General features: G+C 44.3%; 1 protein-coding gene across 1 annotated transcript; it reads right to left on the bottom strand.

Moving 5' to 3' along the window:
* LOC137544868 (uridylate-specific endoribonuclease D-like) lies at window positions 1-27929 on the bottom strand. Its single transcript, XM_068265966.1, has 6 exons — window positions 27860-27929; window positions 21857-22114; window positions 18485-18659; window positions 12675-12877; window positions 2146-2259; window positions 1-71 (listed from the first exon to the last, which is right to left on the bottom strand). Exons 1-6 carry the CDS (start codon window positions 27927-27929, stop codon window positions 1-3), a joined length of 891 nt encoding a protein of 296 aa, XP_068122067.1.

Here is a 27929-nt window from a genome sequence, read left to right as displayed (position 1 = left end):
TCAGAACTTCTCCAACATATAGAGTTGCACCCAATTGTGGAATCCAGATATCTTCCTTTTATGGATTTCACCTGTGAAAATTGAACATTACTGGGCTGTTTAATTAACCTTAAAGGACTTACGAGGTCAAAATGTTGCAAAAAGTTAAATACCTTTTTAGATTCTTGATGTACGAAGGACGCCATCCACGCCCTCCCATTCATTCTGCCTTGCCATGGCATCCTCCGTACATCAAGAATCTAAAAAGGTATTTAACTTTTTGAAACATTTTGACCTTGTAAGTCCTTTAAAGCCTTATTTCAGACTCCTATGTTTCCTGTTTTTTTAAACACATATGATAGTAAATGTGCCTTAATAAGCAATGCACAATGTTTAGTGTACATTTTGAAATAATGAAGCTGTCTGGAAAGCTGTATCCAGTACCTCATTAATGCCAGAAGAGTGGGAGTTCCTTCCCCAGCAAAGAGCATATCATCTGACCCAGTCCACCTCCTTCCACTGCAGAGAGAGAATAACTCTGGCCAGTGCTGGAACTATAATTCGAGTTTCAATCTGCTGACTGTGTTAAAAGCATTTTTACTCTTCCCACATCCTCTCCGGTTTGTTTATATATCTATGTTCACTTCATCAACTTGCTTTGCTTACAGTAAGAAACCATTTGTCACTTTGTATTTTTTCATAATTTTTTTTTTTAATATACTGTAGTATATGTATTGATTACAGGTATGACACAGAATTTCCCCTACACACACCTACAGCTCAGCAAGCAAACGTGCACACACACAATGCCAGATTTATACTTATTCCACCCCTAAGCGTTGGTCCCATGTGCAGCAGTGCCCCCCCCGCCCCCCCCCCCCCCCCCCCCCATGTAAATCTGTGCACAAAACCTGCCCTACTGACATCTTGGAGCTTGTTCACAGGTATACACCAGGCCATCCCCTCCGGTCCGCCAATGACCTTCACCAAACTGCCCTGCGAATTTCCCACTCCAATGCTGGCCTGCAGGATTTCTCAAGAGCCGCCCCCACCCTCTGAAACTCCCTTCCACTGCCCATCAGACTTACTTGCCCCCTCCTTCAATACATTCAAGTAAGCCCTCAAAACCCACCTCTTCAAGATGGCCTACCCTCCCCCTACCACACAGTAACTATCTACTAAATACTTATTGTACAGCTGTACCTAATGTGTCCATCTCCCCTCTCCTTAGATTGTAAGCCTTTGGCGGGGTCCTCCCTTCCCTAGTGTATTCTACATGGTTGTGTGCTCCTTTCCTATGACAGCCTCAAACTTGTATTACTGGGCCTACCTAACCAGTCCAAAACTGCATGATTGTGTATTTTGTACCCTTTTGCCTTGTATAGCTTTGTCCTATGGTGTTTAACCTTGTTACGTCTGTCATCCTTTGTATCGTATGTATTTATTGTCCAGCGCTGCATAATTTATTAGCGCTTCATAAATAAAAGAAATAATAATAATGTACAGCCTCCTTTTTCATATATAACATCTACAGTATGTACTGCAGCCCCTCTTTCATGTACCACTCCCTTGGGCATCAGCTTCAGTTTTCATGTGTTACTCCCCATTTGCAACCTTCTCTTCCATAGGTAGTAACCCCAATTTCATATCCAGGTGCCCCTTTGAGTTGCAGCCGTCCAAGGCCCAAGCCTTTGTGGCCTTTCCAGAAATCTGGCACGTACACACAGACACACACACACACACACACACACACACACACACACATACACCACACACACACACACACACACACACACACACACACGTCTGATGCTGTACAGATGCATCACTAACCTTCAGGCTAGTGATGTGTTCTATTGCTATGGAGGGGGGTGGAGTGAAGACAAGCGATGCATGTTTTCTGTGGGAGGGGGAAGGACAACAAAAACATTGCAATCGGGGTGATCAGTCGTTGGAGGTCGTTATGGATCCTACATGCAGAATCCTTAAGTGTATACACACTAGTGAGTGAACAATCGTTGGCCAAAGCAGTCGTTATTGGCTGTTTCGGCTGATTTTTATCTAAAGTGTGTAAATATCTTTAGCTCCTTTCCTAAAACATGTTGCACCATGAGTCCACTGTGGTCAGTCAGTTTATAGGTTAAGCAGAACATTTACTGTACATACCATGGAATACATGCTCAAATCCTGAGGAGTCCAGGGAGCCTCTTGTGCGAGTGTACATTCCAAACCACATGTCCCTCAGATCACGCTCAAAGCTCTCCGATGAGTTATAATAGCCTGTTAATGAAAGCATTAGACCTTAGAGCTTCACCAAATTATCACAGTGAGCTGAGACAGGGAAGTCACAACAGAACTATGAACCCCAGCGCAAATGTTACCCGCCACCATCTCTTCTCCTTCACAGCAGTGTACGTACAGGTGTATTAGATGCACATGTAGAGGTGATACATTACCACTACACAGGGCTGTTTCTGGCATTTTGGTGCCCCAGGCAAGACACCTTTTGTCTCCCTGCTTCAAGCTACTGATCAGGAAGATCATTGATAACCTACATCAGTTAGTTTTGTGGGCACCGATAAGAAATTGATATGGAAATAATGTTTCTCAAAATAAGTTTGTAAAGGTTACACAAATTATTACCAGGCCTTATACATCTCACTGGCCCTAACTCACTGAACCCATATAACAAACCCTCCCAATAATGCTTTTGAGAGATTTGTGCCCACTTTATAAACATTATACTCTTAATGTACAGCCTGGGGTTTTATAGGTTAGAATATTGTCCTGAAAATCCACTCAGAGTTGCAACAATCAACACAACAGTGACCATTTAGGTGTTAAAATTGCTATCCATCCCTTTCTTAAAGTGAACCTAAAGCCTACCAAAAAAAAATGAGATGAACTCACCTGGGGCTTCCCTCAGCCCCCTGCAGGGGGGTGAGGGAAGCCCTAGGTGAGTTCATCTCATTTTTTTTTTTTACTTTAGGTTATCTTTAATGGAACTAGCAGTTGGCTATAAGAATCCCATAAAGTACAGAGTGCTTAGACTAGCTGTGTGGTACCCCCTCCTACAGTTTTCACTCCAGGCTTCTGCCTTGTTTGCCTATGCCTAACAACGGCCCTGCCACTACAGCACCAATAAATAGCTAATGCAGCAAATCAGTTTATACCCCTGCAACAGCTTGATTTACACTTTTCAGCTCCACATTCTGGTGCTTCACAAATGTCTCCTACTGTGTCTTACTTAACCCTCCTGACGGTTAATTAAAACTGCCAAGGAGTAGCGCAGCACTATTTTTTTAATTTTATTTTTTAAATCATGTAGCTAGCCTAGCGCTAGCTACATGATAGCCGCAGAGTAGCGGCATCCCCCCAACCTTTTCGAACGCCTCCGGCGATCAAGCCCGTTCGGAAATCCCGTTCTGAACGGGATTTCCATTAGGGCTTCCCCCGTCGCCATGGCGACGCGGCGGGATGACGTCAATGATGTCATCGACGTCGTGACGTCAAAGGGAGTCCCGATCCACCCCTCAGCGCTGCCTGGCACTGATTGGCCAGGCAGCGCACGGGGTCTGGGGGAGGGCGACGCGGCGCGGCGAATCGGTGCGGAGCGTCGACGATCGGGCAGTACACGCAGCTAGCAGAGTGCTAGCTACGTGTACAAAAAAAAATTATGCAAATCGGCGCAGCAGGGCCTGAGAAATCCTCCTGCACGGCATAGACCGAGCTCAGCTCGGGCTTACTGCCAGGAAGGTTAACAAAGTATTTGAAATGAAAAATAGAGTTATTATAATAAGCAATAAGATTCCATTTTCAGGGTTTCCGGGTATACACGATACATATCCGATATAACTGGTGCCAAGTCTCTGCAGGGATGTCACACCCTGCCAAACCACTTCAACCAATTTCAAAAAAGATGGTACACAAGAGGTCTCTTTTGAAGACAAATTGGGCAATTGCTCAGGGCCCACAGTTCCTTAGCGGCCTCCAAGTCAGGGGTTCAAGAGGTTGCAAAAGTACCCAGGCCATTGGTTCAGAGAATGGAGCCTACTGCATCTCTAATCCCAGTGCTGGAACTGGCTGGCAACTTCCAGTACACTTACTGCACTCCATTAGGGTTTCCTTTCCTGTTTTACTTTTATCATGTAGCCTGACTTTGGATGGTGAACTACCGATACTGCAGGGGCTGAACTTGTTCTATGGTGACATGATGGCTGCATTCACTATATTAACGTCATTGGGCACACATAATGGCTTTCCAGTGGTTTGTAAAGATTTTTAAAATCTTCCTATAGTCAGCAATAGGTTTTGTCATTCTTGTTCAGCATATATGGTGTACAATGCTGATGGGTGGAATGTTTGATTGATTGATTGATTGCATTTCCTTGTGTTTTGTAATCCAAAGATACACATTCATGGTAAAGCCTCGTACACATGTGTACAAAGATTGTACCTCGGCAGGGATCCGATCCATTGAGCAACAGTTCAGGGCCGAGGCTGTACAGACACGTCGCTAGCCTCCAGCATTCTGGGGGACAGAAATACTCACTGTAAGCAGCAAAAGAATGACAGCACACTGCCTTCCCAACCAGAGGAGCACACCGGGGTGCAGCGACAACCCATGGCACCCCCGCCCAGCAAAATTACCATGGTGCCCACTCTTGGGGGATCCAAAAGCCCTTGTGTTGCTGGTAACCCCTCACCCCCACCTCAGCCCCCCACCACTTCAACTAGATCCTTTTCTACCGAAGCAGCACTGGGGGAGGTAAATATTAAACTGATTTACTGCGCCACTCTGCAGAAGAGGGAGGAGCTGGCCCCCTATGTTTGCTATAGTTTCGCCACTTAGTTGAAACTGTTCAATTAATGTTCAAACTTAGTAAACAATTTTGCCCATGACTTAGACTAGGTTTTAGATTTTAGCCCCTTGGTGATTGAGTTTGACACACACATTATTCAAAAACACAAAAATGATACAGTGGGTTGCAAAAGTATTCGGCCCCCTTGAAGTTTTCCACATTTTGTCATATTACTGCTACAAACATGAATCAATTTTATTGGAATTCTACATGAAAGACCAACACAAAGTGGTGTACACATGAGAAGTGGAACGAAAATCATACATGATTCCAAACATTTTGTACAAATAAATAACTGCAAAGTGGGGTGTGCATAATTATTCAGCCCCCTTTAGTCTGAGTGCAGTCAGTTGCCCATAGACATTGCCTGATAAGTGCTAATGACTAAATAGAGTGCACATGTGCGTAATCTAATGTTAGTACAAATACAGCTGCTCTGTGACGGCCTCAGAGGTTGTCTAAGAGAATATTGGGAGCAACAACACCATGAAGTCCAAAGAACACACCAGACAGGTCAGAGATAAAGTTCTTGAGAAATTTAAAGCAGGCTTAAGGCCCATACACACGTCGGATTTTTTTAAACGACGGGTCGTTTGGACGTCCCGTCATTCAGTCGTCCGGATGTCAAATCTGGCGTGTGTACAGTCCGTCGTTCAGCTGATAAGACTTGTCTTGAGCGATCCGCCAGGCGGATCGCTCAAAACCAGTCATATCAGCTGAACGACGGACTGTACACACGCCCGATTTGACGTCCAGATGACTGAACGACAGACTCCAAGAGGTTTTCTTCCAAGATTGCCCTGTATTTGGCTCCATCCATCTTCCCATCAACTCTGACCAGCTTCCCTGTCCCTGCTGAAGAGAAGCATCCCCAGAGCATAATGCTGCCACCACCATATTTGACAGTGGGGATGGGGTGTTCAGAGTGATGTGCAGTGTTAGTTTTCTACCACACATAGCATTTTGCATTTTTGCCAAAAAGTTCCATTTTGGTCTCATCTGACCAGAGTACCTTCTTCCACATGTTTGCTGGGTTCCCCCACATGGCTTGTGGCAAACTGCAAACTGGACTTCTTATGCTTTTCTGTTAACAATGGCTTTCTTCTTGCCACTCTTCCGCCAGGCGGATCGCTCAAAACCAGTCTTATCAGCTGAAGGACGGACTGTACACACGCCCGATTTGACGTCCGGATGACTGAACGACGGGACGTCCAAACGACCCGTCGTTTAAAAAAATCCGACGTGTGTATGGGCCTTTAGGCTACAAAAAGATTTCCAAAGCCTTGGACATCCCACGGAGCACTGTTCAAGTGATCATTCAGAAATGGAAGGAGTATGGCACAACTGTAAACCTACCAAGACAAGGCCGTCCACCTAAACTCACAGGCCGAACAAGGAAAGCGACGATCAGAAATGCAGTCAAGAGGCCCATGGTGACTCTGGTTGAGCTGCAAAGATCTACAGCTCAGGTGGGGGAATCTGTCCGTAGGACAACTATTAGTCATGCACGGCACAAAAGTTGGCCTTTATGGAAGAGTGGCAAGAAGAAAGCCATTGTTAACAGAAAAGCATAAGAAGTCCAGTTTGCAGTTTGCCACAAGTCATGTGGGGAACACAGCAAACATGTGGAAGAAGGTGCTCTGGTCAGATGAGACCAAAATTGAACTTTTTGGCAAAAATGCAAAATGCTATGTGTGGTAGAAAACTAACACTGCACATCACTCTGAACACCCCATCCCCACTGTCAAATATGGTGGTGGCAGCATCATGCTCTGGGGGTGCTTCTCTTCAGCAGGGACAGGGAAGCTGGTCAGAGTAGATGGGAAGATGGATGGAGCCAAATACAGGGCAATCTTGGAAGAAAACCTCTTGGAGTCTGCAAAAGACTTGAGACTGGGGCGGAGATTCACCTTCCAGCAGGACAACGACCCTAAACAGAAAGCCAGGTCAACAATGGAATGGTTTAAAACAAAACATATCCATGTGTTAGAATGGCCCAGTCAAAGTCCAGATCTAAATCCAATCGAAAATCTGTGGCAAGATCTGAAAACTGCTGTTCACAAACGCTGTCCATCTAATCCAGGCATGGGCAAACTTGACCCTCCAGCTGTTGAGGAACTACAAGTCCCACAATGCATTGCAGGAGTCTGACAGCCACAGTCATGACTCATAAAGGCAAATGCATTGTGGGATTTGTAGTTCCTTAACAGCTGGAGGGCCAAGTTTGCCCATGCCTGATCTAATCTGACTGAGTTGGAGCTGTTTTGCAAAGAAGAATGGGCAAGGATTTCAGTCTCTAGATGTGCAAAGCTGGTAGAGACATACCCTAAAAGACTGGCAGCTGTAATTGCAGCAAAAGGTGGTTCTACAAAGTATTGACTCTGAATAATTACGCACACTCCACTTTGCAGTTATTTTTTTTTTTTAAATGAGATAAACAGAGGAACACCAAGAGCCCCAATAGTGTAGTATGTATTGACAAAGGGGGTAATGACAAAGAGTAATAGTTGTTATACTCACAAACATGGGTCACCAATAGGCAACCACTGTAAAGGCAGGTGGGGAGATTATCCTGACCCCACTCAGGAATAAGAAGTCGCTCTCTGTAGATAGTAGAAAGGGTCGCAACCCTCCACCAAGGGTGGATACAATATTATATAAGAGAGAACAGAGGCGCCAAAAGGATAAAAGGGGTTTTAAAAGAGCTTAAAAGCCAAAACTTGGTAATTAGAGGAGGCAGTGGTGGACTTACCCCCTCCAAGCAGACACAACACGACTGTACATTCAGTCTATTTATTAACAAACTCCAGATAAAACAAAGCAACGCGTTTCACGGGTCAGCGCCCGCTTCCTCAGGCAATAAAAAAAAGGAGTTACATCATCTAGCAAAGCAAACGACACTCAGCGCCTCTGCCAGCAGAGGCGCTGAGTGTCAGCAACTCCGAGCGACAGCAACTCCGTACACAATGTATGAAGCTGACGGCGGGGGGGAGGAACCTTTGGCGACAGCTTCCGCCGAATCTGTGTCCCTCTGTGCGCCTCGTGTATGGCTGTTGCACAGAGGGACCTGGCGACGAACTGGCGCAGCTTTTTTTTTATTTTTTATGGCTCTTGCCACAGCGGTGGCTTGTGTGTATGAGCCATTACTTTAGCCGATAGTTGCCCTTTAACATACTTGTATATTTGCAAACATTTAGCCCTGCACCAGAATGTCCTAAGTGTTTTTGTTCAGCAACACTGTACGATGGCGGCGCGCACAGACGCAGCGGCTTCATGCTACCCACATTGGTGCTCTCTTCTATTAATTTTCTTCCTACTGACCTTCACCGCCTCACAAGCAAAGGCAAGCATCCACTACAATCGCCAGGAGCTTCTACAGATCGGATCAAGCAGCACAGGAGATTACTTTAACATGGAATCAATACCGCAGCAGATTCTTAGATCACCGGGACTTTCATTAACCACTGCTATCCTCGGAAATAGACGGGGCAGAAAGCAAAGCAAGAGGAAACAAAATAGAGGTAAGCGATCAGGACTGCTAACTAGACTGAGAGCTACTCCACATAAAACCCCTCTTCCTAGCGCACTTCTTGCAAATGTGAGATCCCTCGCAAATAAAATGGATGAGCTCCGACTGGATATCTCCACATATAAAACTATGAGAGACTGTTGCCTTTTGATTTTTTCGGAGACATGGCTGGACCCCTCCATACCAGACGCTGCAGTTGAGCTTGCAGGTCACACGCTTCATCGTGCTGATCAAACGCATGATTCTGGCAAGAAAACAGGTGGAGGTCTATGTGTTTATATCAATAATGCTTGGTGCACTAACGTAACCATAATCAACAAGTCTTGTTCACCTGATGTGGAATATCTAATGCTGAGATGTCGACCTTTTTACCTACCCAGAGAACATACAGTTATTATAATTATGGCAGTGTACATTCCACCTCATGCCAATACTAAGTCAGCAAATGAACAACTGTTTGATGTCATTAGTAAGCAACAGAACTCACATCCTGATGCAATTTTCATCATTGCTGGAGATTTTAACCAAGCAAATCTTAAGAAGGTATTTCCCAGATTTGATCAGCATGTGGACTATAAAACCAGAGGAGAAAACACCTTGGATCATGTCTATACAAACATAAAAGGTGCCTATAAAATCACCCCACGCCCCCCACTGGGACAGTCTGACCATCTATCTTTGTTTTTTATTCCCGCATACAAAGCCATTATCAACACTGCTAAACCAATTAGCAAGTCTGTTAAAGTCTGGCCTGAGACTGCCGTCTCTCAGCTCCAAGATTGCTTTGAAAATACAGATTGGGATATTTTCTTTCATGAAACAGACCTGGAGACGAGTACTTCCTCTGTATTGTCATATGTTAATTTCTGTGTGGACACCATCACTGTCAACAAAAGAATTACGGTTTACCCAAATCATAAACCATGGATAACAAAAGAACTCCAGGAACTTCTAAAGAATAGAAACAAAGCTTTTAAAATACAGGACAAAGAAGCATATTCTTCAGCCAGAGCTAGTCTGAAAAAGGGCATACGAAATGCAAAACTTAAATACAAACAAAGGATTGAGGAAAACTTTGAAAATGACTCAAACCCAAAGAGGATGTGGCAAAGCATTCAACTATTCACAGATTACAAAAAGAAGAATAGCACTCAATATACACTGGACAATAACATTCCCAGCCTAACAGAGGAACTTAACAACTTCTTTGCTAGATTTGAAAAAGACAACAATCGGCCTCCAGTCAACTTTGGGCCCACTACAGACTCACAGCCTTTAATCCTTCACATACATGAAGTGCAGAAAGCACTCACAAATATCAACACCAGGAAAGCTGCAGGTCCTGATGGTGTGCAAGGACGTGTGCTCCAGGCCTGTGCTGGTCAACTAGCGAAAGTTTTTACACAAATATTCAACCTCTCTCTGTTCTTGGGTGTAGTTCCATCATGCCTTAAATCTACAACCATTGTGCCAGTCCCAAAAAATCCTAGGATAACCTGTCTTAATGATTATCGTCCAGTTGCTCTAACCCCTGTCATCGCCAAGTGCTTTGAACGACTGGTAGCCACACACATCAAGGCCTCCATCCCAGCAAATCTAGATCAACACCAGTTTGCTTACCGAACAAATAGATCGACTGAGGATGCCATCTGTGTAGCTCTCCATGCTGCCCTCTCACACCTGGAAAAGCCCAACTCCTATGTTAGGATGCTCTTTGTTGACTACAGCTCAGCATTTAATACCATTGTACCTAGCCAGCTGACCAACAAACTCCATGCACTAGGTCTTGCTCCCTCCATATGTACTTGGTTATTGGACTTCCTTACTAATCGCCCTCAAACTGTCAGACTAGAAAAACAGACATCCTCCACCCATACCCTGAGCACTGGCATGCCACAGGGCTGTGTATTAAGCCCTCTCCTCTCCTCTATGCACTTTTCACCCATGACTGCCAGCCTATCCATACCTCAAACATAATTGTTAAGTTTGCAGATGATACGACTGTCATTGGGCTTATATCAGACAATGAGGAAGCTGCATACAGAGAAGAAGTTAGGAACCTGACTGCATGGTGCGACATTAACAACCTGTTATTAAATACAAAGAAGACCAAAGAAGTTATTCTGGACTTTAGGACCACCAAAAAGACCACTTACCTACCGCTAATGATCAATGCAGAGGCTGTGGAGAGAGTTTCCAGCTTAAAATTTTTGGGAGTCACCATCGCAGAGAACCTGTCCTGGGCTGACAATGCTTTAGCTCTAACTGGCAAAGCACAACAACGCCTCTTCTTTCTGAGAAAACTAAGAAGCGCTAACCTCCCACAGAAGCTGCTGGTTAATTTCTACAGATGCACTATAGAAAGCGTTCTGACCAATTGCATGACGGCCTGGTACAACAGCTGCACGAAGGCTACTAGAGAAGCCCTGCAGCGAGTTGTTAGAACAGCAGAAGCCATTATTGGCACTGAACTACCATCACTGGAACTTTTGTATAATACTCGCAGCGTGAGAAGGGCCAAAAACATTATCAAGGACAACACTCACCCTGGAAATGCCCTGTTTGAGCTCCTTCCATCAGGTAAACGTTTTAGATCAATCTGCACACACACAAACAGACTGAAAGACAGCTTTTTCCCATCCGCCATAAACTTGATGAACTCTGAATCCTCTCTGAAATAATTAACACTGTGTACAAATTGTTTAAACATCTGTAATACCTGGCATACTTGTATAATTTCTTCTCTTCCTTGTTACTATCACCATGTTCCCTATATGCACCGTGGGGTTGTCATGAAAAGTAATTTTGTTGTGTTACACAATGACAATAAAGTGAATTTAATTGAATTGAATCTAATGGCGATAACTCCTTGTGCTAGTCTGTATTAGCCACATGTCACAGCTGATAGAGATGTGTCTCACCGCCTCAGACAATGTCCGGTGACATGTTGTGGAGGCCTTAAAGTAGACCCAAATTAAAAATACAAGATTTTAGAAATAAAATCTGTTTTCTAAATGATAATAATAAATAGCAGCCTTTTTTCAGCTGCATGATGACAAATATAAAATATTTTACATTTATTGGAGGAACCCCTCCCTTCCTTCCATATTGCCGGGACAGAATCCGGCAAACTGGTGGAGTAGGTGGTGTCCGGCAAAGGAGGAATTGCTAATGGCTGCCTCCTGTATAACCCTAGTTATGAAAAGAGAAGGGTGGAAAGCATGCACTGAAATGCTCATAGGTTTGAAGGAGTGTTTATTTATCTTTGTATGTGTCAGAGTGGTGCAACTAAATATTTTGAATTAAAAAAATATTTTGTTTGGGTCCGCTTTAAGAAATGACTGACACCAGTGTGCTGCAAATATAAATCAGAGCTGGCCTATCATTTCCAGAGTGCCTTGATAGTGAGAAACATCTTCAGAGGTGGTTGAATGGGTGCTTTAAAAACAGGATGAACAATTTGAAAAAAAAACAAACTACAAAAAAACATAGCCACCATGTGTTTCTTTTTCAAACTCTGATTAACCACTTGCGTACCAGCCGTCTCTGGCCACTTAAAAAGACTCTGTAAGATATAAAAAACCCTCTGGAGGATACTTACCACAGGATGGGTGAAGCCTCTGGATCCTAATGAGGCTTCTACCATCCTCCTCCGTCCCGGCTGTCCAGCACTGGAAGCCCCTGAAGGCACAGTAGGACCTGCAATATTTACCTTTCTCGGCTCCAGCACAGGCGCGGTAATGACTTTCCGCTCAGGTCCGTTGAACTGCAAAGACGTGAGCTATGTCCACCTGAGCCCGATCGGAAAGCCGCTACTGCGCCTGCGGTGGATCACAGTAGGTAAATACTTACTTACCCTGTGTTTGGCGCCTTCCAGCACTTGATCGCTGGAACGGAGGAGGACGGACGGGGGAAGCCTCATTAGGATCCAGAGACCCTCCCCCGGCCACTCAAACCCCCTCCCATTCTTCCCTATAGGAGGTGTGGCACAGGTATAACATAGACCATAGGGAACTAGGATGGTGCAAGGAGGAGAAATGCAGTCTACGTAAAAAGACGTTACAGAAATTAAAATGTATAAACCTTGAGCAATAGCAGGTGAAGGCGATAACTTCCACAGATTGTTTCCATGAAATAATGGGAGGGAAGGAATTAATTACAGTAATCTCCTACAATTTCCATTGTATTTTAAAATTAAATTGTAAGCTTCAGAGAAATGGTATAATGAGATAATTTTGTACCATCTCTAAGAAACCCCTAAAATATATAAATATTGTTGTATATGTTTCTGGAACGTAATTTACCTTTAGTAATGAGAAAACTGGAGAGATTGCTTATTACAGCAGTTTGGAAGATGGCCTCTAAGAAAGCGGCTTGTTCCCGAATCTCATCGCTGGTCTCGGACTCCTCTGTTCCTGTGCGCTCAAAGTAGTTGTCCAGCATGGAAATAAGGCGGGCAAAAGTGGGGCGAGTGAATAGTTTGCTTTCATTCACATAACTGAAAAACCTGAGAATGCAATATAAAAGTTTACAAAGGTAGTTAATAAAAAGAGAGAAAACGTAATAGGTGCAATGCCAACCAAACAACTACAGTAAATCTTTTCCAACCCTCTATGACCCCTTTGCTGCCCCTGTGAAGAGGAAGAGGGTCCCGGCGGCTGGGCAGCAGCATGGAGAATCTCGTGCACAGAGGGAAAAGCCATGCAAGAGAAGCTCCATTCTACTGGTGCCTGCACAGTGTGGCCGCACTTGTACAAGGAGAGGAGCGCCGCCAAGAGCAATATTTGACATTTGTCCCAATGGAAAGGTGTAAGAAGATCGGGGAAGCTGCCGGACTATCCAGAGGCTTCCCTCTACTGAGGTAAGTACATAACTTTTTTTCCGCTTCAGGTACGCTTTAAAGTGAATGGGAACCGCATTTTTTTAAAAAAATTAAGCAAATACTTACCTAAGGAGAGGGAAGGCTCTGGGTCATATAGAGCCTTCCGTCTCCTCTCTCGGTGCTCTCTATCCAGTGCTGGCTCCCCCCCCCCCCCCCGCCCTGTTTCAATCCCCCGCCGAAAGGGTATTTGGAAGTCTTCGGGAGCTGTGTCCTCCCAAAGACGTGCGGCTCCATACTGCACAGGCGTGAGCATGCAAGAGAGTGTGCTTGCGCAGGTGCAGTACAGGGCCGCCCTTCTTCAGGAGCACTCGGGCTCCCTGAAGACTTCTGAAGCCTCCTTCGGCTGGGTAAAGCAGTATTTGACTAATTTAGTCAAATACTGCTACCGGGCGAGCCAGCACTGGAACGACAGGACCAGGAGAGGAGCCAGAAGGCTCTATAGGACTCAGAGCCTTCCCTCTCCTTGGGTAAGTATCTGTCTCATTTTTTTAAATGCGGTTCCCATTCACTTTAATAATCAGCACATGGGGCTTTTTAGGAAAACTGTGTTTTGAGCAAGTTGACTTATGGTTCTGTGGGATCAGATCTAAAGTAAATGCAGAATCATTCAGCTAAGTACACAATTACTGTATATCCTTTATAACCACTGACGCTAAGGGCACTTTTACACTTAATGCATTTTAATGCAATGCACTTAAAGAAGTACTGTAGGGGGATAGGGGGAAAAAGAGTTGAACTTACCTGGGGCTTCTAACTGTCCCTGCAGACGTCCTGTGCCCGTGCAGCCACTCACCGATGCTTTTCTCCCCACCACCAGTTCACTTCCAGAATTTGCGACTTTAAAGTTGGAAAACCACTGCGCCAGAGCGGCCATGTCCCTGCTGACGTCACCGGGAGCGTAGGTCCTGCGCCTGCGCAGTACGCTCCCGGTGACGTCAGTGGGAGAGAGGACACGGCCGCACAGGCGCAGTGGTTTTCCGACTTTAAAGACGCAAATTCTGGATGTGAACCGGTGGTGGGGACTGTAGCATTGGTGAGTGGCTGCGTGGGCACAGGACATCTGTGGGGGATCGTTAGAAGCCCCAGGTAAGTTCTACTGTTTTTCCCCTACAGTACTCCTTTAATGCATTGTATTTCCTCCATAGCAGTGCATTGTGAAAAAGCTTCAGTTTTTCAGCAAATAGTGTGAAAGAGTCCATAGGGAAACATGGATATTACCTTGCACATCACTTGTTATTTCATTTACAACTGACAGCAACTGATATAGTGTAAAAGGACCCTTAGGCCAGGAGAGCTACCTCCAGGCAAGAATCTTCTGCTTTACTTATTAAAAATAAGCAGGTTGAGCAACGCGACTTCACCATGTGTTAAAGGACTTACGAGGCCAAAATGGCTAAAAAAGCCAAGTACCTGCAAGATGTTTAAATGCACGGAGGACGCCATCCGCGCCCTCCGTGCAGTTCCGCCAGGTCCCCTTCCTGAAATCGCCCCCCGTGCAGACCGCGACCCCACAGGCCGGGTCGGGCTCTCATGCCGCTCCTAATATGGCCGCGGCTGCACAGTCCGCATTGCTGCGAGTGCGGCTGCGCAGCTCTAGGGCCAACCCCTCCGATCCATGCTACAGTGCGTGGTTCGGGGGGTTGGCCCTAGAGCTGCGCAGCCGCACTCGCGGCAATGCGGACTGCGCAGTCGCGGCCAGCTCCGGCGGCCATATTAGGAGCGGCATGAGAGCCCGACCCGGCCTGTGGGGTCGCGATCTGCCCGGGGGGCGATTTCAGGAAGGGAACCCGGCGGAACTGCACGGAGGGCGCGGACGGCGTCCTCCGTGCATTTAAACATCTTGCAGGTACTTGGCTTTTTTAGCCATTTTGGCCTCGTAAGTCTTTTAAATAATCACATGTAAAATAGAGGTTCAACATAGCATACAAAATATAAATAACAATTTTTTAACTTGTAAATGTTTGCGATTTTGAATAAAACGGACTGAAAACCAGTATAGTTTGCTATTAATGCATACCAGGCAAGGGTCAGTCTGCCATCTAGATTACAGAGTCATGGTAAGATTTCTATTATCCTTATCTATAATTTGAAAATGTGATATAAGTAATGGGAAAAGATAAAATCAAACTAAATGGAGATTTTTTTTTTCTTTGGTCTTCACGTGTCTTAGATGTTTGTGCTATTTTTGTTCTGAAATCAAAAATCACTATGGAATTGAGGTACCTGAAGGTCAGGGGTTATTTGCCAGAATATCAAGCCTAAAAATGTTCAGATGGGATACTAAGTATCTGTATAGATTTCATTTCACATTTTACTTACCTGAATTTTAAATGACACATTCTGCTACATCACTCACTCTGTTCGATTAAAGAGACTCCGTAACAAAAATTGCATCCTGTTTTTTATCATCCTACAAGTTCCAAAAGCTATTCTAATGTGTTCTGGCTTACTGCAGCACGTTCTACTATCACCATCTCTGTAATAAATCAACTTATCTCTCTCTTGTCAGACTTGTCAGCCTGTGTCTGGAAGGCTGCCAAGTTCTTCAGTGTTTTGGTTCTGCTATAAACTCCCCCTTCCAGGCCCCTCTATGCACACTGCCTGTGTATTATTTAGATTAGGACAGCTTCTCTCTTCTCTCTTATCTTTTACAAGCTGGATAAATCCTCCACTGAGCTGGCTAGGCTTTCACATACTGAGGAATTACATACAGGCAGAGCTGTCTGCACTCTGCAGGAAGAAACAGCCTGACACTTCAGTGGAAGATAGCTGCAGGGGGAAAGAAACACACAAATGATCTCTTGAGATTCAAAAGGAATGCTGTATACAGCCTGCTTGTGTATGGATGTATTTTCTATGTGTGGACATGCTGTACATCAACCCACTTCCTGTTTTGGTGGCCATTTTGTTTGTTTATAAACAAACTTTTTAAAACTGTTTTTAACCACTTTTAATGCGGCGAGGATCGGCGAAATTGTGACAGAGGGTAATAGGAGATGTCCCCTAACGCACTGGTATGTTTACTTTTGTGCGATTTTTAACAATACAGATTCTCTTTAACATGAGGTGTTTAAAATCACTTTAAATAAAGGATTTTTGCTTGGACTCCACAAACAAAGAATCAAACATTCAATCTCTCAGTATTTGTTTTCTTAATTTTCTTCCTTTTATTACCATGCTGTTTGTTACAATTTTCATAATTGTTAAAATAATTTTTCTGTAGAAATTAACCTATATTGCATAACTTGAATAAATCTACAAAAAGTAATTTTATGGCTATTTACCTGATTTGAGTACCGCAGAGCCAACCTTTGCCTCTCCGGCAGGGCCAGATTATCAACCAGGCACATGAAGCACCTGATTAGGGCCCCATTAAGGGTCTAAGGGGCCCCATCAGCATGTAATCCTTCTAGTATCTTTTTTACTTGTCTGCCGCTGCGCTGATATGGTTCCGGTTTCCAAAAACGAGCTGAGCGGCTCCTGTTGCCATGGTGAGGAGAAGCTCTCCAGCCTGCAGAGAGTCAGCGTGGGTTGCACCAGCGTGCTGCTCACTGTGGCTGGCTGACGCTGGCTGCTGACCTCATTCTGACTGGCCCTCTCTCTCCTCTTGAACGAGCCTGCCCTGAGGCTCAGCGTGACATAGGGATGGAGTTGTGCTCCTGTAAAAGCAGCCTCGGGACCTCAGCAACCTCCAAGAATCAGTCAGCCTGACCAGAGACATATCTAGAGGGGTGCAGGCATGGCTCATGGCATGGGCGCCACAGTACAATGGGCACCATCCGGCTCTTGTGCTGCACCACCATGCCTGCCCCCGTGCCTCCCCATCACTCAGATCTCATATCAGATTAATTCTGATATCTGGGGTACATGGCAGTGTACTTCCAGAAAAGAGGACAGAGAGGGAATAAGAAGAGCTATGTCTAAAAAACTTCATCAATATCCCAAGCCAAAAAACACAGGCAACCATACCACAAGTACATGAGAAAGGACGCTGTTTTTAGATGGGAAGGGGCTCTAACGGGAGGGGCGGGGAGGAGGCGTGCAATTTCAGTGTTTGCCAAAGGCTCTATATTACCCAGGTACCCCTTGAGCCTGACATCTAATGTGTCTGCGCATTCCAGGCATTCTTCCTCCACAGCTATGGTATGTGGTTGCCGGGATAACCAGAGCCAGCTTCTTCCATCGTTGTAGGAATAGACCGGAAGCACTGCTATCTTCCTAGCTGCAGAAAAAAGCCTGTTCTGGTCAAACTGCGGTAGGATGCGTGATTACACACAATTCACCCCATACTGAGACTTTCCATCTGACAGACTCTAAAATGCATTTCAGCTAGCTAGAGCAACCTATACCGTAGTTATTTAATGATCTGACCTGTGCCAGTGTCAGCTACTTCTGTACTATAGTAGCATTTGCACATTTTGGCCTTTTAGTCTATGGTACATATATATATATACATATACTGGTTGGGAGCAGGAGGGGTTGAGGGAGAGGGGCCCAAGTCTGCTACTTTGCTTAGGGCCCCATTTGGCCTTCATCCAGCTCTGTTCTCCAGGGATACGCTACCCAGAGAAACCTTTTAGTAAGAATATTAGATTGTGTTAACCTTTTCTTTCCGCAAGCTTAGTTAGAAGGGACCTCTCCTCTTATAGTTGAGAGGTGGTGGCAGCTTGGTATTTTCCATGCATTCCCACCTGACCTGTCTGTTTGCCCAATTCCAGCTACTCTGGCACATCGATTGCATCCACAAGATTGGATGGTCTGCGGGCTGAAGATTGGGAGGCACTAACCAGTCTGGCCAGTAGGGGGAGTGTGACAGGGCCACCCTGAGTTCAGCAGCTTTATGGTTAGGTCTTATTCCGCTTAGCACCCAAATTTTTTTACTATGGAGCCAGAGAGGCGGAATGCATGCTGAATGGGGAGAGTCATTGTCTTAAACAACTTTTCTAAACCCTTATTGCACCTGTTCAAACTTTTTGAAAACTTGTTGCTGACATCAGATTCAAAAGGATTTGACACATTGCCTTTGTACTATTTTTAGCAAACCGTAGAGTTTTAATGATTTAAACATCTTTACATTTTTTTTCTATTGATAACTTTTTTGGAAATGAGTTTGTGTTTCTTACAGATTTAGAGTTATTCTAATCTAGAGTTATGCTATGCTAGATAATGTGCAATGGCGTTACATATGACAAATAAGAAATACATAACATGGTTGCCATGCTCTCAACGTACTTTTGGCTGGAAAAGTCCGTCCCTGAGCCCATCTCAGAAGTGGAGGCCTTGTGCTGTAGATTGAGTATGATGTCATCACTGTCAGCCTTATTGATGTCAGCTATGTAGAGATATTCCGCTAGACTCTGAATCTCTTCTTTTGTCACAACAGGCCGTGATGTTGGGAGAGGCTTTCCTGGCACCAAAATAAAAATAAAATGTGAGCGACACCGAATGCTGTTCAAAAATTTAACACTTTCCAATTCTGGATCACACACGTCCCCCCAGCACTTACTTTTTCCAGGGTGCGGAGGTGACATGGGTGGTTCAGAGAGTGAGATTGCGGCACTGAGCTGGAGAGTATCTACCTCCTTGCACTAGAGCGAGGATACAACTTGACTCCAGGAAGAAGGGGCAGGGCCAGTGCAAGCTTATGTGCTGTAGCTCCACCTCCCCCCCCCCCCCCCCCCCATGTATGGCACCAGCAAAATTACACAGAGCAGCGTAGTGCTGGAGAGGTCAAAGTCCGACAATTCACATCAACTGACGCTGCGCCAAGCTGAATCTGGCAATGAGGCTCCTAGTGATTAGTCTAAATGCAACCATGTAATATTTAAATTACATGGCGCAGCGGCAGAAGATGGGGCTGGTGGCAATCGAAGCTTGAACTTATTTTGACACTTTCATCTAGAGGGGTTGGCGCTGTGCCGGACTTTATCAAGGAACAGCTCCAGCTAGCGGCAGCCATTTTTCCTTTGTCAGATTATGTCTGACATTGGACCAATGCTGGAAAAGGCCAATGTTGGAAATAGTCACAGGATTGGAAAGGGTTAATAGCTATCATAGTATAAGATAGTATAAGCCATAGTAGATAAAACCTGGAGGTTTATGCATTTTTAAACACGTCACCCTACAAGCCATTTTACTCTTACCGCAAAGAGCCATTGTCACCTGTTAGCGCTCCTCCCATTCATTTGGCCATAACTTTATCACTGCTTCTCACACCTGAATGATCTATATCTTATTTTGTTCACCACAAATTAGGCTTTTAGCAGGAAAAACTTGTTTTCAGTAATTACTTTAGGGAAAAACAAGGAACAAATGAAAAAATACACTATTTCTCCATTCCCATTCCCTATTAGTTTAAAAAAATAAGCAATGCTACTATAACTCAAATGTGAAATTGTATTTGCCCATTTGTCCTGGCTATCACAACATTAAAGTTATGCTGGGATGTAAACAGAGGCGTCAAAAGAATAAAATAGGCTAAAATATGTAAATGCTTGAAAGGCAGTGGTGGACTTACCTCCTAAAAGCAGACACTGAGCTGTCAATTTCAACAAACATAAATGTATTAATATACTCCACAAAAGTGCTTTCAATGCGTTTCACATGAATTTCAACATTAAAATTATGTTCCTAGTACAATGTATGGCTACAACATATTATTTGGAAATAAAGGTGCATTTTTTCAGTTTTTTTTATTCCTGTCAATAATTACAAGCCCTTACTTACTAAGATAACATGACATACATATTAAAAAAGCTGAATCCTTAATTGGGGGGGGGGGGGGGGGGGAGTGCTTTAGAAGGGATTCATTTTAGTAATTTTTTTAAATGCAATCTGACTGGATTTTTACTTTTTCACCATAAGATGGCACAGAGGCGTAGCTAGGGCTTTCAGCGCCCAGGGACAAAGACTATTAATGCGCCCTCAAGGACGGACCTGCGGCCCGCGTAGCGCTCAGGGCCAAAAAAGGGGCATGGCTATGCAACAGAATGTGGGCATAGTAATGGGTGGGGACAAATATACATGAACTTAGCAGTGGTGTAAAAGGTCTGCCAGGGAAGTTTCAGCTCTGTCATAGTGTTTCCCCCCAAAATACATGTAATCTGACAGCATTTCATCAAAAATACATGTCATTTGGCAGAGGTTCCTCCAAAATACAGATAACGTGGCAATGGTTCCCCCAAAATAGACATAATCTGGCAGCAGTGGTTCCCCCAACATACATATAATCTGGAAGCTGTTTCCCAAAATACACTTAATCTGGCAGCAGCGGTTCCCCAAAAATACAGTTAATCTGGCAGCAGTTCCCCTAAAATAGGTGCCCCCAGTATAGGTAACCAGGCCTATAGGTGTCCCCAGTGGAAGTAACCAGGCCTATAGGTGTCCCCAGTGGAAGTAACCAGGCCTGTAGGTGTCCGCAGTGGAAGTAACCAGACCTATAGGTGTACCCAGAATAGGTAGCCAGGTGTATATGTGTCCCCATTATATGTAGCCAGGTGTATATGTGTCCTGAGTATATGTAGCCAGGGGTACAGGTGTCCCTAGAATAAGTAGGCACGTCTATAGTAGTCCCCAGAATAGGTAGCCAGGTGTATAAATGTCCCCAGTATAGGTAGCCAGGGGTATATATGTCCCCAGTATAGGTAGCCAGGGGTATAGCTGTCCCCAGTAGATGTAGCCAGGGGTATATGTGCCCAGTATATGTAGCCAGGTGTATAGCTGTCCCCAATATATGTAGCCAGGGGTATATGTGCCCAGTATATGTAGCCAGGTGTATAGCTGTCCCCAATATATGTAGCCAGGGGTATATGTGCCCAGTATATGTATCCAGGCGTATATGTGCCCAGTATATGTATCCAGGGGTATATGTGCTTAGTATATGTAGCTAGGTGTATAGCTAACCCCAGTATATGTAGCCAGGAGTATATGTGCCCAGTATATGTAGCCAGGTGTGTCCCCCTCCCCCCCCCCCCCAGCAGGAGGGGAAAGCGCAGAGAAGGGGGAGCGGTAGGCAGTCTAGACTAGACCAGAGTAGCGGCGCACAGATCTCTCTACTCTGCCGGAAGTAGAATAAGTGTTCTGCCGGCCCACCGCCCATATCTGGAGGGAGGAGCAAGGGAGGGGGAGCCCTGAGGTGAGGACCCCTTCCGCGGTGAAGTAAATAAATATAAATATTCTTTTTATTTTTAAACTCAAAGTCACAACTGGCGCCCCTAGGGACCCAGCGCCCGGGGGCACATGTCTCACCCCCCTCCCCGAGCTACGCCCCTGAGATGGCACTGCAAACACTATCCTGGGTTACCAGGATGTGTGAATCTTTTTTTTATTTACTGTTGTTATTATGAATGAACATGGACCGTGATAGGGGAACACATGTCCCCCTTCACGAATTGTCACCAAGTAAATCCTGCTGTGAACGAGCAGTGGGGAGCACCCGCTCCTTTAATGAAAGGTGCTGTCTGTATATCATTCAAACAGCACAGCCTTCCCAAAATTCCATAATTAGACAGCATTCCAGATCCACATAGAAATATCATAAATAGGTAGCATTTAACATAAATAGGCAGTGTGTCCCCTAACCATAACTAGGTAGAGTCTTCTCACCTGGCTTCTGTGTTGTCCTCGTCTGGCTGGTCTGGGTGCTGTGCTCGGCTGGTATGGTGGTGCTATGATGGCTGGGCCTGGGCTGGTGGTGATGCTGTGGCCTGGTTAGCGGAGATGCTGTGGCCTGGCTCGCAGTTATGCTGTACACCTGGCTGGCGGAGATGCGGCGAGGCTGTGCTGGCCTGGCTGGTGGAGATGCAGCGATACTGTGCTGGCCTGGCTGGCGAAGATGCTGTGATGCTGTGCTGGCAGGCACCCCTAGTCAAACACACAAAAATTATCATACCAAACAAAAAGCTCTGCTCAGTCCTAGTGGTTCTGGGTCACCCTGCATTGCTTGGGTTCTGTTCTACCATAAAAAATGGTAATACAACAAAAGTGACAGTGAAAATATCCTAACTAGAAGTGAGACAACGAATCTGGCGAATCCACGAATCCACCGAATCATTGAGAAGGATTCGGGATTCGTGGATTCAAATCCACATGCCATTTGTGTAATTTCGAATCCGACAAATCCGTGCGACCCGCCGCCAAAGTTTAGCCCTACGCATCGCTGTATACATTACCTGCACCGCTTGTGACGTCATCGCAACCAGGGCCGACCTTGCGTTCCATCCATGTGTCATGCGACGTTGTGCCCGCGTTGCTGCCGCTTGCTGCCTGATGACGTTGACGCTGCGCCGCCTACTCAAGTTCCCGCGGAGAAGACATGAAGGCGAAGAACAACAGGTACAGTATGTCTGGGGGCACTATCTAAGCTCAGGGGCACAATGGCTATTGACTACCTATGGCACTAAGACCACCTACCTATGCTGTATGGATCTCCCGCAGAGAAGACCTGAAGGCGAAGAACAACAGGTACAGTATGTCTGGGGGCACTACCTAAGCTCAGGGGCACTATGGCTATTGACTATCTATGGCCCTAAGACCACCTACCTATGCTGGGGGACACTAAGACTACCTACTTATGCTGGGGGGCACTAAGTCTACCTATACTGGGGGCACTAAGGACTACCTACCTATGCTGGGGGGCACTAAGACTACCTACCTATGCTGGGAGGCACTAAGTCTAGTACCTACCTATGCTGGGGGGCACTAAGTCTACCTATGCTGGGGGCACTAAGGACTACCTATACTGGAGGGCACTAAGGACTACCTACCTATGCTGGGGAGCACTAAGACTACCTACCTATGCTAGGGGGCACTAAGACTACCTACCTATGCTGGGGTGGCACTAAGGACTACCTATTCTGGGGGGCACTAAGGACTACCTATACTGGGGGGCACCTCTACTGGTAACCTATGCTTGGGGCAGATATACCAATTGTGGGGGCAGCAATATCTGTTGTGGGGGCAACTATACTGGCTAGTGTCTACCTATACACGGGGAAACTACATAATAGGCTTCCAATACAGGGGCAACTATACTTATAGTGTGGGCATCTACACTGACTATCTATACAGGAGGCGACTATACCTGTAGTGGGGGCATCTACACTGACTATACAGGGGGCAACTATACCTATAGTGGGTGCAACTACACTTGCTACCTATACAAGGGGCAACTATACTTATTGTGGGTGCAACTACACTTGCTACCTATACAACTATATCTATAATGGGGGCATCTGGCTACCTATGCTAGGGACAACTATACTGGGGCAACTATACTGGCTAGTGGCTTCCTATGAGGCAAGTATACTAGCTAGCTATAATGGGGGAAAATAGGTTTGGTTGAACTCAAATATAATGCGCCTCTCCTACCCTTCTCCCTATATGAATGCCTGCAGCCTGAGCCTCACACAAGCCAGAGACCCGCTGATGCTGTTGCCTTCTCTTGACAGCTTTAAAAAAGGCCAAAAACTCACCTCTTTTCCCTAGCCTTTGAGACTGCATAATGCAGGGTCACAGCGCTTTGAGTCCCCAGGGAGAAAAGCGCTATAAAAATATTATTGTTATTTAAGACTTAGGGCTGGTTCAGACGGACGTCGCGTTTGGGGGCATTGCGGCGGCTGCGCGGTCAGGCTTTCAGTAGCCTTTGCTTCGTGTTCCGATGCGGTCACGGTTTTTCTTCCCCTAGGGGGATATTAGCCGTCGCGGTTGGCCGCCCCCCGGAAGCTACATGTCACTTTCAGGGGCAGCTCGAATGCTAGCGAAAATCAGGACCCGAACGCCGCGATCGTGTAACCGTGTGCAAAAGCTCGGTGTAAACGCTCCCATTCACTTGAATGGGAGCGTTTACTGCGACATTCCGAACGCTTGCGGTAAACGCTCCGCAAGCGTCCGTCTGAACCAGCCCTTAAGTTGTCCTTTTAAGGTTTTACTTTCTTTCTGTGTTTATGTTGAAGGAATACTTTGTTAAAGTAGTAAGTGTTATTTATTCTTCAATTTTGAGAGTAAAATTACTTTGCTCAGTTTGGATTACTATGTTTCTTAAATTCTTACATATATCATACAATTATTTTGTACAAGATTCGTAAGATTCTGGATTTGAAAGGTTCCAGATATTCGAGAACCTTTTTGGATTCGTATTTGGGTTCGGATTCGAAGAAATTGTGGATTCGTCCCATCACTAATCCTAACTAATATGTTAATCAGTAGTGAAGGAGTTAATAAAGAGAGAGAGAAGAGAGGTCAGAGCTCCAGAGTGATTAATGAAGGGGGGTTATACCCTTCTCCCAGGGCTGAGGTGCAAAAATGTAAGAAAAAAAATCTCCTGAAGGACCACACACTTGCATGTTCCAATGAACACCTTTTACTGTAATGCTTCTAAAAACATTAAACAGGAACATACTTAGTACTTGTTTAACCACCTTAGCGGTATGGACGAGTAAGCAAAACACGGAAGGCCGCTCATTGCGGCCTTCCGTGTTACTTTTGGCCGCCGGAGGCGATCAGAAGAACGCCTCCGGAGTGCCATCTAGTGGGCTTTCATGCAGCCAACTTTCAGTTGGCTGCATGAAAGAGTTTTTTTTTAATTTAAAAAAACCCCTCCCGCAGCCGCCCTGGCGATCTTAATAGAACGCCAGGGTGGTTAATGCTGCAGTATCACACACATTGCATTCAAGTTGGAATATTACTTTATCAATTATTTAGTCAGTGGTTCCCCATTGTAAAATCTCTCACCACCCTTTCCCCACCTTGTTTTACATCTTTAGCACCGTCAGGTGTATCTCTGCAGAAGGTTTGTATACTCTATGTCCCAAAGCCAGAAGAAGTCAGTCTGACCAACACCCGGGCCCATATGCAATTAATTTATTCTCCTGTATTTTTTTCTCCTAAGAGATAATTTTTTATTTTCTATTTAAAGTAAATTTTCAGCACTTTTCAATTGAAAAAGCACCCAAAAACTATTAAAAACTATTTTAAGTATTTTCTTGTTTGTTGGTGATTTAAAATGCATTTTATCGACAATTTGGAAAATATAATTTAGGAGAAAACTCAGGAGAAAACATGAATTGCATAGGGGCCCAAGGCCTCTACGCAATTAACTTTTTCTCCTGAGCTTTCTCCTAGGTGATATTTTTACACCTCATTAAAATGTCTTTTAAGCCACCAGCAAGCCTGAAATCACGCCAATAAAAATTTGACAGTACTTTTTCAACTATTTTTTAGTACTTTTTCAATAGCAAAGTACTCAAAAGTTATTTTAAAGAGAATATGAAAAATTATCACCTAGGAGAAAACTAGGGAGAAAACATCAATTAATTAAGAGTCCAAGATCCATATGCAATTAACTTTTTCTCCTGACTTTTCTCCTAAGTGATATTTTTAAACTTATCAATAAAGTATATTTTAAGCCACCAACGAGCCTACAAAATGCTCAAAATAATTTTAATAGTTCCCTTCCACCTACTTTTTGGTACCTTTTCAATTGCAAAGTGCTGAAAAATTATTTTAAATAGAAGATGAAAATGTATCTCCTAGGAGAAAAGTCAGAAGAAAAAGTGAATTAAATATGGGTCAGAGTATCCTTAAATGCTCTGGGAAAAGAATTTTGCATATCTAAACAGCCTAGGCTGTGACATCACTGGGAAGGCAGGGCTACATACTAACATACACACAGCAATATATAGCTATAGGAAGTGTTTCTGATGCTAAATCCAGAATAATGCATGTAAAATGGGTAACCTGAGGGCTCTTCCACGACAGGAGCTGATCCGTGTGTTTTGACGGATCGCTTCTAGATTGCATTTAGAAAGGTAACATGAAAGTCTATTTGACACATTCAACTAAGTGTTCCAGAGCATTACACTGTAACTCATCTGGGAGCTTCGTAACGTCCAGCGCCGGCGTTTTCCCGCCAGATGAATTAGAACTACTTCCGCTAATCAGCGTCGCACCGCAACTTCCGACATCACGCCACAGGTCATAACGTGCACACGCATTTTGTAATGAGAAAGAGCCCTGAATGATTTACTGCATGTCCCTAGAGTGCCTCTTTAACAGAAGTTTCTGAAGAGCAGACAGATCTCTAGTGTTCATAGCGCTGCAGCTATATAACACAAAATACTGGGCAACAATTAAACTTAACAGCAATACATCAATTTACAATATGTAATCATTAGTATACAGGTGAAGCTCTAAAAATTAGAATATCGTGCAAAAGTCCATTTATTTCAATAATTCAACTGATAAGGTGAAACTAATATATGAAATAGGAACCCTTTGCAGGTGTTTTGTATGAATTCGCTGATAAGAGTCTGACACTTTGAGCCTAGAGTATTAACTATTTTTGCCGCCCAAACGTGAAGCTCACGTCCCGGCGGCTGCTCTGCTGCGGTGCCGCGCTTCGGTGCGTGATGGCGGGCGTGCCCCCGTGGTGTCCCCCGGTAGCCTTGGGATCAGTGAACAGGAACATGGTTCCCAATCACCGATCCGTGTCCCCAGCAGAAAAACCGAAGCGCTCTTACTAGACGCTTCAGTCTTTCTGCACGTAAAAATTTCTGCATCCCCCTTGTGCTTCCGCTTAGTGAGAAGCACAAGGAGGGAAAAAAAATTCAAGGTGGCCATCTTGTGGCCAAATAGTAAAACTACATCTACATATTTTTTACATTACAAATTACACATATAATAACATTCAAAATTAACAGTGTATTTCCCACACCAAAATTATACCCAAATACAATTTTTAATGGAAAAAAAAAATTACAATAAAAAAAAAGACAAATCGTTACCTAAGGGTCTGAACTTTTTAAATATACATTTGAAGGGGGTATACTACGAAAATTTTTTAAATTATAAGCTTCTAAATAGTGATGGACGCAAAATGGAAAAAATGCACCTTTATTTCCAAATAAAATATTGGCGCCATAGATTGTGATAGGGACAAAATTTAAATGGTGTCATAACCGAGACAAACGGTCAAATAAAATACATAGGTTTTAATTATGGTAGCATGGATTATTTTAAAGCTATAATGGCCGAAAGCAGAGAAATCATGATTTTTTTTCCATTTTTTTCTTATTAATCCTGTTAAAATGCATTTATAAAAAAATAATTCTTAGCAAAATGTACCACCCAAAGAAAGCCTAATTAGTGGCGGAAAAAAACAAGATATAGATAAATAAATTGTGATAAGTAGTGATAAAGTTATTAGCGAATGAATAGGAGGTGAAAATTGCTCTGATGCATAAGGTGAAAAATCCCCACGGGCTGAAATGGTTAAACCTTTTCACAATATTATAATGGTCTGAGATTTAGATTTTAGGGTTTTCATAAGCTGTAAGCCATAATCATCAACATTATAACAAATAAAGGCTTGCCTTGAAATATCTCGCTTTGCAAGTAATGAGTCAATTTCATAGTTTTACCTTTTCAGTTGAATTACTGAAATAAATGGAGTTTTGCAAAATATTCAAATTTTTCGAGTTCCACCTGTAATCTGAATCTTCCGTAAAAAGAAAATTACCACTTTAAACATGACAAAAACAGCTTCGAACATAATTAAAAAAAAAAAAATCTCAATGAAGAAACTGTAGTTGAATAAACAAGATGTCTCACTCAGCTCTAGCGATGCCTCTCCATAGACCAGACAAGGGAAGAGCCACAGGAGAACAATGATGTCCTTCAT

This window comes from Hyperolius riggenbachi, chromosome 2, assembly GCF_040937935.1.
Source record: "Hyperolius riggenbachi isolate aHypRig1 chromosome 2, aHypRig1.pri, whole genome shotgun sequence".
NCBI classification, from domain to species: Eukaryota; Metazoa; Chordata; class Amphibia; order Anura; family Hyperoliidae; genus Hyperolius; species Hyperolius riggenbachi.
Note: the sequence above shows the minus strand (reverse complement) of the source record. Positions and strands in the feature narration are given on the sequence as shown.